At 38.2% G+C, this 10,809-nt stretch overlaps 2 protein-coding genes across 2 annotated transcripts in view; both read left to right on the top strand.

The window, feature by feature from the left end:
• Positions 1–4,983, top strand: part of LOC128249412 (Krueppel homolog 1-like) — a 17,864-nt gene extending 12,881 nt beyond the window's left edge. The window contains exon 2 of the mRNA XM_052972974.1: positions 1,733–4,983. Within this exon, the coding sequence (XP_052828934.1) occupies positions 3,146–4,363 (1,218 nt within the window). The 5' untranslated portion in view covers positions 1,733–3,145 and the 3' untranslated portion in view covers positions 4,364–4,983. The remainder of the gene's footprint in view (positions 1–1,732) is intronic.
• Positions 4,984–8,765: 3,782 nt separating this feature from the next.
• The window catches only part of LOC106870105 (zinc finger protein 235), a 9,912-nt gene continuing 7,868 nt past the window's right edge, over positions 8,766–10,809 (top strand). The window contains exon 1 of the mRNA XM_014916091.2: positions 8,766–8,984. The gene's annotated coding sequence lies outside the window, so the exon portion shown is untranslated. The remainder of the gene's footprint in view (positions 8,985–10,809) is intronic.

Here is a 10,809-nt window from a genome sequence, read left to right as displayed (position 1 = left end):
TAAAACGAGTTTATTAACATCGCACGTTACTTCGTCCCATATCGAAATTAAAGGAATTTCGATAAACAGACGGTCACCATACAACTCATGGTTTAGCGACTAAATTTACAAATATGCGAATAAATTTTTTTTTAATGTACCACTTCCATTCCTTATCTATCTATCTATTTATCTATCTATCTATCTATCTATCTGTCTGTCTGTCTATCTGTCGTCTGCCTTTTTGTCTGTCGTCTGTTTTTCTATCTCTCTCTCTCTCTCTCTCTCTATATATATATATATATATATATATATATATATAATGTTTTATTAGGCATACAATTTTAAATGGCTGCGCGTAGACCATAGTCTTGTTAGAAATAGCAGTCGTATCTACATCGAATCCCATTCTACTGTCTTAATAAAAGAAAGACATATTGGACAATGTAGTTCTTATATACACACGAGACAGGTATTATAATACCTTCGATGACAGGCCGACCCAATCAGAGTATGTCGGGGAAGAAATAAGATATTTATTCCCCGACATACTGTAAACCACACATCTCTGCTTGATGTTTACAGCTGTTTTTCATCTCCAATTTTGCTTCTGTAACTCATTCACTGGTTTTATTTTTAACTTTCGTAGTTTTAATTTATTATATTGTTTCACGGTAAAGTTTTTTTTATTAAAAATCTACGTAAATAAATTTCATATCTCCCACCAACAACTCTCTCTGTCTCTCCCTCCCTGTCTCTGTCTTTCTCTTTCTCTCTCTCTCTCTCTTTCTTTCTTTTACAACTTACTGTATAGAAATTCTTATTTCAAGCCGCCGCTAACATCGAAGTTATTTTACTTACAATGTTTGTTTGTAATTTTTTTAGTTGTCTCCCTTACCTGTTTTAACCAGAATACATCGTTAATAATTTTCCTTCTCGTTTGCTTTTAGTTTAAATTAATTAGAATTTTGGTATAAGTATAGTTTGGTGCCTCCTGACTATGTTTCCTCCCGACTTTCTGAAAAAGCATATCTTTTGCGAAATTTCACACGAATACATCTTCGAAGTTCGTAAAATTCTGAGAAAAGAATTCCTGCCTTCATTTCCACAATTCCCGTAACGGTTGAAAGAATTATTATTATCGTTTTTTCCACGTGTAACCTTTCCTTTTTCGAAGCGCTCCCCCTTTGGGAGTTCTACTTATTTATTTATCTATTTATTTATTATATCTTTCTCCGTTTTCTTCCTCTGTTTAGACGAACTTTCCTACCTTTTCGGACAAAACCTTTTGTAACCTTCGTCCTGTCTTTGTCCTTATATGTTTTTAATTGATATTAGCCCTTGTGGCCAATAAAAAGAACGAATTATTATTATTATTATTATTATTATTATTATTATTATTATTATTATTATTATTATTATAAGACGATGAGATGGCAGAATTGTTAGCCTTGCCAGAGAAGATGCTTAGTGACATTTCATCCGTTTTTATGAAGAAATTCCATCTGGGTCAACTTAGCCTTTCATCCTTTCAGGGTTGATGAAATCTGTACCAGTAGAGTACTGGGGGTCAAAAATCATTGCCAGTGGCATTTGAACTCAGAACATCGAGTTTGGAGAAATACGACATAGCGTTTCTCCCTGGACAGTTATGGCTCTGCCGGCTCACTGCCTTAATCTTATCTCTAAATTAAAATCAATCATTATTTTAGTTATCATCATCGTTAATAATGTTATCATTTTCTCCTTTCAGGATATTGGATCAACTTGTATACACTCCGAGAGAATCCATTGCTGACCATCCAGTGCAACAAAAGAACAAGACCTGCTGTCTGTTTATATATTTCCCATGACGGTTCCTGATCCTCTACGGGAAATGGGATAAACTCCAATTATTATTTTGTGCTGATATTACATTCCACTGATTACATTGTGCTAGCATCCAGAAATGACCCTCCCCAACTAATACATATATATACACTAATATATATGCTATGATTTTTATGTTATGTACAGAAATATCTGGTTCTCATCTGTGAACTATATACAGAAATATAAGAATATATACGCTACCATTTTAGTGGGGATATTTGACAAGGGTCTATAACTAGCATGCTTTAATAAAGGAGAAAAAACATTTTGACCCCTGCTATTTCACAAGATAACACTTTTTGCCATTCCAAAATAAAACTGACCCCTTTCGTATAATTTGATCACTCCTTCTCTCCTGTATAATCACTCTGTTAAGAGTTGTTGCCTAACAAGCAGACCTATGATCAAAAGTACTCCAGCCATGACCATCCTGTCTTTTTAGGGGATGTCTAGGACCACATTTTTTAATGCTTCCTTTCCTTATTTAAGACAGTAGGCTGTGGTTTAAGGGATAACTGGCTGTTACTTTTCGCAAGTCAAGTGATTACTTACAGACTTTTGTTAAGGGCATAAAGATGATTGTATATGTAAGGAATAGTTTAGGGGTTAGCTACTCTGTGGAACCCCTATTTTGTGTGTTCCCTAAATGGACTAATCTCCATATCTTTTAATCCTGCATTAACCCTACCGCTTACCCATCTTTTAGTTGGCCCCTTCCCTCACCATGGTCTGCAGTCAGTGCCCTTTCTCTGTGTTTATGTTTGGGCTGACTGCAATTGATCAGCCCCTAATTAAACCTCATCCACAAAATTGTTCAAGAGTTGGTCTTCATGAAAGTATACTGCTCCTGTCTACTTGAATAACTGTCATTCGCGTCTGTCACCCCAGTATATAACTGGTATGGTTTATACATAGTTCCTTCTCCGTAGACCATAGACAGTTATAAGGTCTGTCTAGGCTGTGATTAAACTGAAACTGTGAATGTTTCTAGTCTAATACTCCTCTATTTCGAGTCATAGTGTAGTAAATATATAACTCTATACAATTATATATATATATATTATAACCATATACAGTCACATGTAGTTGTTGATGAAATATAGTCACTCTATGTATGTTAAGATGTCTATTTAATTACGTTATATTTTGGTAACTTTATATGTAAGTCCCTCACCAGACTCATAGTCATCGTCACATCATCATTATCATCAGTGTTATCAATATCGTCATCAAGATCATTGTCAGCATACGTTCGTAGCAATTACGCCTCAGACTCATAAACAGAACACTCAGCATGTATGCAAACCAAGAGGTTCAATTCTCACCCGTTGTCGGAAGCAATCACTCCTATGGCTTTGGTCCATTCACAACCCCGAGCCCATCAACACCACCCTTGTCCACCCCATACACCTACGTCAGCTACCGGCAGTCGTACATCGACAAGAAACCCTACAAATGTAATGTCTGCCGTAAGCGGTTTACCCTCCGTGCATATCTGAAGAAACACGAATTGGCTCCCGAATTAGGGAAGCATTTCATCTGTGTCTTCTGCTGTAAAGCGTTCCCAGAAAGGGACAAACTAAAGATCCATGAAAGGACACACACAGGAGAACGCCCGTTTGCATGTGATATCTGCCCTATGGCTTTTGCTCGTAAAGACAAGCTAAAAAACCATGCCAGAACTCATTCAGGAGAAAAACCATTTGTCTGCCATATTTGCCCAAAAGCTTTTTCTCGAAATGACAAACTGAAAATCCATCAACGAACCCATTCTGGGGAGAAGCCATTTTGTTGTCAGATTTGTACGAAAGCTTTCTCTCGGAAAGACCACCTAAACAAGCATGAACGCACTCATACCAACCATTACAGTTGCTCTCAAACTATTCATCCTCACGACAAAACCAATATGACTTCGGTACTCTCGAATGCAAAGTGTGGCAATCTTTTAAAAAAGGAATTTCTCCATGGAGACAGACATGACATTTCACACCATTTGACCCCGGTTTCTGCTGACGAACTATGTAAAACGATTCCAATTAGTGGTTTGAACACTCCTGTTTTAATGAATGCTGCAGGTGTCAGCTCAGCACAACATCATTCTTATCAAGCTGCATCAGTGTCTTCGTCTTCTCACCAACCAGCATCAGCCACTTCAACATCCAAGACGACGACTCTTCTAAAACAGCCGGTTCTCTCAACCCTGAACCTCGACAACATTGCATCATCCCTGTGTTCCCATCAGAAAAGTGTCTCACAGCCACAGAGGTCCACAACCACCACGGCTTCTATAGCTTCAGCTGCACACCAACAGCCTCCACAACAACAACAGCAACAGCAGCAGCAGCAGATGCCCTCACAAGCTCACTACGACTGGAAACGGAACACTTCCCCAGCGTCTTCGTGGACATGGAATGGCTGCCCCAGTACCTTGACCATTCCCTCCTACACAGTTGGTCAGAGAAAAGGTGACAATCAAGGATCCTCTGACAATAACATCCAATCATTGATGTGAAAACAATAAAGAGAACAGCTACACTTTCACACACACACACACGTTTTGTTCACAAGACTCGATTATCTTTCAGTCACATTACAACCACTCTAAAATGCATGCATCCAACAGTCTGGTCAGGGGATGCTGCAAGCTGGACCCCCCACCCCCACCCATGTATTTATGCCTATTCATCTCCAGCAAGAAATTTTCTCCATAACAAAATGCAGTGAATGGCTATCTTAGGGGGTTCAAATAGTCCCCCAGGCGTATTTGAACTGGTAACCAGTTCTTATTACAACTAATAGTTTCACCACAATCTATTCTAATCCACCTTTCTACTTTATTATGACCAAACCATAAAAATGGTTTAGAACGATTTACCTGATGAAGAGATCAGGGTGAAACTATTAGTTGTAATGTGACTAGAGAATAATCCAGCAACTGAATAAAAACATTATACATTTCTCTCTTGAGTTCTCTTTTGAGTTCTCAGTTCTCATTGTTAAAATTATTTTGCCCTCGCCCCCCTTTTATATATATATTTGTTTTGGTAAGTGACTTGATCTGAGATTGTGCATTAAAAAATGAAATAATTACATCATAAAAGAGTCATTTTAGCAATTAAATAAAATACACCAAAAGAAACTGGTATTTTTTTTTTCTTTTATTTGTTTTGGTCATTTTGACTGTGGCCATGCTGGAGCACCGCCTTTAGTCATGCAAATCAACCCCAGGACTTATTCTTTGTAAGCCTAGTACTTATTCTGTCGTTCTCTTTGCTGAACCGCTAAGTTACAGGTATGTAAATACACCAGTATCAATTGTCAAGTGATGGTGGGGGGACAAACATACACACACATATATATATATGCGACGGGCTTCTTTGAGTTTCCATCTACCAGATCCACTCCCAAGGCTATAGTACAAGACCAAGGTGTCACGCAGGAGGTCAACTTTGCTTTTCAATCTTTCGGGGTCAATAAATTAAGTACCAGTGAAACACTGGGATCAGTGTAATCAGCTAGTGCCCTCCGTAACAATATCAAGCCTTATGCCTGTAGTAGAAAGAATTATTATTATTATTATCATTAGTAAGCTGGTAGATTTGTTGGCACATTCAACAGAATGCTTGGTGGCATTTCTTCCTCTTTACATTCTGGAATCAAATTCTGCCAAAGTAGACTTTGCCTTTCATCCTTTTAGGTGCCAATGAATTAAGTACCAGTTGATCACTGGGGTTGTTATAATTAGTTTACCCTCTTCCTTAAAATTGCTGGCCTTACACCAAAATTTTGAAATCATCATCATCATCATCATCATTATTATTATTATTATTATTATTATTATTATTGAAGGTGGTGAGCTGGTAGTATTGTTAGCACACCGGACGAAATGCTTAGCAGTATTTCGTCTGCCGCTATGTTCTGAGTTCAAATACCACCAAGGTTGACTTTGCCTTTCATCCTTTCAGGGTCGATTAAATTAGTACCAGTTACGCACTGGGGTCGATGTAATCCAGCTACCCAATATTACACCTCGTGATGTCTCCTGTTACATATCAGTCACACCTCCAGCTCTCCCATGTTACATGTCAGTAACACATCAGTCGTACTCCCATAGAGGTCGATGGATTTTTTAAACATTGAATAGTTACGAGGGCCCCATAGATTGGAATAGAAAGGAAAAGCGTCCATAGGTAAAAATTGGTCGAGAAACACTGCATTAGGTTGTTAGTCCCCTGAGGGAGAACACAAGAATCTTACCTGTGTTGTCGATATTTACATCTTCCGTTTTAGCATAGTCCAGGGGGCGTGAAGAGGATGAATGGTCTGTCTCTGTCTACAAAGGAGATAATAGGGCAAGAGACTGTAAGCTAATGGCAGTTCAATCAAGGTTGTCAATATGGTGGGAGGGATGGGGAGGTGGAGTCATTGGCCAGCAACGACTAATTGTTGATGTGTTGTGTGTGAAGTAATATAATTAAACGGCTCATATTTCTAATTAAATTGTCCTTCTTAGAAACATAGAATTATTGAAGAGAGTGTGAGCAATTCATTGATAATAAGTGAATAATCGTGACATATTGGTTCTTTAATTGTTAGCAAGTGTTTAGAAGTGTTTGTCTCCCTCAGTTACCAATTTAAAAGGAGAAATGGCCAGCATAAACAATATGTCTTGTGTGATAGTCTTAATAGTTTTATCAAATTTGTAGCATAATTGAATGCGTCGTGCTCAAAATTAAATTGTCTTTCTTAGAAAGAGAGCCATTTAAGATGGTGAGAACAATATATTGATAATGATAATTGGAGAAATGTAACATGATAGTTCTATAGAACTGCTATGGAGGGCTCAGAGACAGCCACATAGAATACGTGTGTGTGTGTGTATGCGTTTCTCTGTGTGTGTGTGTGTTATTTTGTCAAAAATTGTGATGACTCAAATTAGAATTGTGGAATCACTGCAATAAAATGATATTGCTGAAATAAAGCTGTGCCAGCCATGGCCTTCACCACATCATAGGTAAAATACAAGATAGACAAAGCCAACAGTTAACCATTCTCTGCCTTAGCTGAAAAGTACAGGAAGTTTTTTTTGCTAGAAAACAGCTGATTGGCGAGCTCGTGTTGCAACTTGATATGCCTTATATAGAGAGAACTAACTAGATAAGGAGATACATTGGCTCCTTACTTTTGTATCATTGTGGTGGACCATTGTATGCGCCTTGCACTGGAGAAACACCAGGACTCTGGCTTTACTGTAGCGCTGGCTCAGGGCAGGAGGGACAAGGCTAAAAAGATATCAGATGCTGAATTTGCTGAAGACATAGTTCTCACCAACATAACCAACACATAAAAAAAAAACCCTACAAGGTGAGAAGAAAGACGATCATCATCATCATCATCATTGTCGTCGTTTACCATCCACTTTCCATGCTAGCATGGGTTGGACGATTTGACTGAGGACTAGCAAGCCAGAAGGCTGCACCAGGCTCCAATCTGATCTTTCAATGTTTCTACAGCTGGATGCCCTTCCTAATGCCAACCACTCCGCGAGTGTAGTCGGTGCTTTTACATGCCCCCGGCATAAGGGCCAGTCAGGTGGTACTGGCAACGACTATGCTCAAAAGGTATTTTTATGTGCTACCTGCACAAGGGCCAGTCTGACGGTACTGGCAATGGCCATGCTCAAAATGGTGTTTTTTATGTACAATACTTAACACTATTAATTACAGCTTAAACATGGAATTAGGCATTTGCAAGTGTTGAAGAATTCCCACAGACTTCTAAAGCTGTCAGGACAGAGGAACTCCCAGAACTTTTCGACTTCATTATCTCGTATTTTTATCATTTTGATAATGCAACTGTTTATTTTTGGAATGACGTTGTAGGATTGATGGGCGAGGTTGGATCTGGCCAATTTGGACATAAAATATGTAGAATATTTTGGCCAGAAATGACCAGTTTAAATTCTGAAGGGTTAATGTGGATGTACAGTTTATAAAGGGTGTTACTGATGTAAGATCTTTCAGATTTATTACAAATCCATTTGGTACACTACATAAGCCTGTTGTTGAATCAGTTGGCTAACATACATATATATATATATATATAGAGAGAGAGAGAGAGAATGTTACCATTAGTTCCATGTCAATATTGCCACTAAGCAATATTGGCATTTCTTCAAACCCGGCCAAAGAAGTGGCCATTTGAGAGTGGCCGTTGCCAGTACTGCCTGACTGGCCCTCGTGCTGGTGGCACGTAAAAGCACCCACTGCACGGCCAGATCAGATTGGAGCCTGGTGCAGCCATCTGGCTCACTAGTCCCCAGTCAAACCGTCCAACCCATGCCAGCATGGAAAGCAGACGTTAAACGATGATGATGATACATATACATATATATATATATATATATATATACACACATTATATATATACATATTTCATATATATATATATATATATGTACATATATGCACACAAACACACGCAAGGTGTACAAGTGATGTGCTTATATTTTCCTGTTTAGTGTTAACGGTTGTCTGGAACAGTACTTAAAATTCGATAAGATTTAACTCGAGTGAAACAGTGACCTGTAGAAACAGAATTCAAACTAAGTCTGCTGTAAAGAGAAATCAGAGGGAGAAAAAAAAAACCATGCAAGACAAACGGTGTTCGTAATAAAAGTCCTTTCATTGAAAAAACACTCCATATGAAATACGTACTACCTCCGTCTGTTCTAATTAGTAGTTCCGATTGATATAAAATATGATATTGTTTTATTTGATAATATGCATTTTCATGAAGGAAAATATGTAAATATAGTTGGTATATGTAAGATATGAGGTATGGAATATTTAATCCGGCTGTCTGTCTGTGTGTCGTATTTCTAACGTTTTTTCTTTATTGTTATTATCTCCCCCTTTGTTTACTTCGATGGTTGTGTAAAAAAACTCTAGCTTCTTCTCTCCCGGTCACATTGTCTGCCTAAATCGGACCCCTATCTGCCGAATATGTGTGCCATTTCATTGATTGACCAATGCCGAAATGTCCAGTGGCGTTACTTGCCAACTGACGCCTGCCGTAGCTGAGATATTCGGACAGATTGGACGAAGGTTCAATCGATGTTGTTCTCGGCTGAGGTGAGTTTTGTGTTCTTAAAGCAATTCTAAAGTCGGTGATCACATTACGTATCGCCACTTCTTTTATTTAATTCTCTACATATCAACTTCCCTTTCAAATATATCCAGTAAGACTTCCTCTTTACACATATAACCTAACACATACACAACACTTGCAGATATATATATATATATATATATAAAGAGAGAGACACATATATAGGCCAAATGTAATAAAGATAGTGATCAGGTTTCGCTTCTTGCCCTAGAAATATCGACCAGACAAGCCGCTCTTTTCTCACTTCTCCCCACTCCTCCATTTTACAACTTCATTCGTCTGTGAACTCCAGACAATATTTTTCCTAAAATCATTCACAAACCACGTTTCCTTTTTTTCCCCACCACCAACATCTTTCCTCTTAGGTACTCACTCCCTATTAAGTGATTATATATATGTATTTATATGTTATATGTATGTTTCTATGTACCAATATAACCTTATAGTATATAGTTTTTCAGAGTTTACATGTCATGAAAGAAATATAAATATTCAGGCCAGAATAAGTTTTCAGTGGTTATTTTTAATACGTTGGCTCCGCTATTAATAAAACTTGTCCAACTACAATTACACCTATAAATACGTACAGACACACATACATACATATATTGTAAAGTATGAATGTATTGTATCGTTGTGTGCCGTGGCTAATCCAATAATTTAAATATTGACTACTTCATGTACGGATATCGATTTTGACGAAGGCTTTTCCTTAGTTCAAAAATAGTTTGATATTTATTTCCCTCTCTTTTTTTTTTCTTTTTGTCTATTTTGTGTCGTGTAATCGAGGCGGTACATTCCCCACAATCACATTAGTCCTTGATCCACAAATACACTACTAGGACATCGATGTTAATTAGTGAAGTTTTGTGTGGATAATGTTCAGTTTCTCAACAAATTTTTCAAATCAACTCAAGACGACGCGAATATTTATTCAACGATCAATTACGGTGTATATCTGTACCTGAACATATATACTTAAATATATGTATACAACAATCACCATCATCATAGTTTTAACGTCCGCTTTTCCATGCCTGCATGGACCAGGCGAAGTTTATTCAGGTTAAGATTCTATAAGCGGGTGCACTTTCTGTCGCCGACCCTCACCTGTTTTCGAAACAAGGTAATAGTTCTCCATGGCTATACATGTTCTCGCAGAATATTTGAATATGTATAGCTATAGATGTATGTCTGTATTTTTAAAAATTCTTTTGTTTCAGTCAAGTCATTTGACTACTGCCATACTGGAGCACCGCCTTTGGTCGAACAAATCGAGGACTTATTCTTTGTAAGCCTAGTACTTACTCTATCGGTCTCTTTTGCCGAACCGCTAAGTTACGGGGACATAAACACACCGACATCGGTTGTCAAGCGATGGTGGGGGAACAAACATATATATATATATATATATATACACGACGGGCTTCTTTCAGTTTCTCTCTACCAAAGCTACTCAAGGCTTTGGTCAGCTCGAGACTATAGTAGGAGACACTTGCCCAAGGTGCCACGCAGTGGGACTGATCATGGAATTATGTGGTTGGGAAGCAAGCTTCTTACCACACAGCCACGCCTGCGCCTATGTATATATATATATATATATATATATAGGTACTACTAAAGCAGCACGGTCCCGAGCGCGCGGTCGCGCTAGCTAGTCGTGAGTGGTTGATCCTAGCCCTGACCCTGTCCCTAACCCTAACCCTAACCCTATCCCTAACCGGTGTGTGCAAATGAATACGTGTTTAGGGTTGGGGTTGGGATCGACCACTCATGACTGGCTGGCGT

Source organism: Octopus bimaculoides, chromosome 14, assembly GCF_001194135.2.
Source record: "Octopus bimaculoides isolate UCB-OBI-ISO-001 chromosome 14, ASM119413v2, whole genome shotgun sequence".
Taxonomy (NCBI): Eukaryota; Metazoa; Mollusca; class Cephalopoda; order Octopoda; family Octopodidae; genus Octopus; species Octopus bimaculoides.
This window is presented reverse-complemented; position numbering and strand designations above follow the sequence as displayed.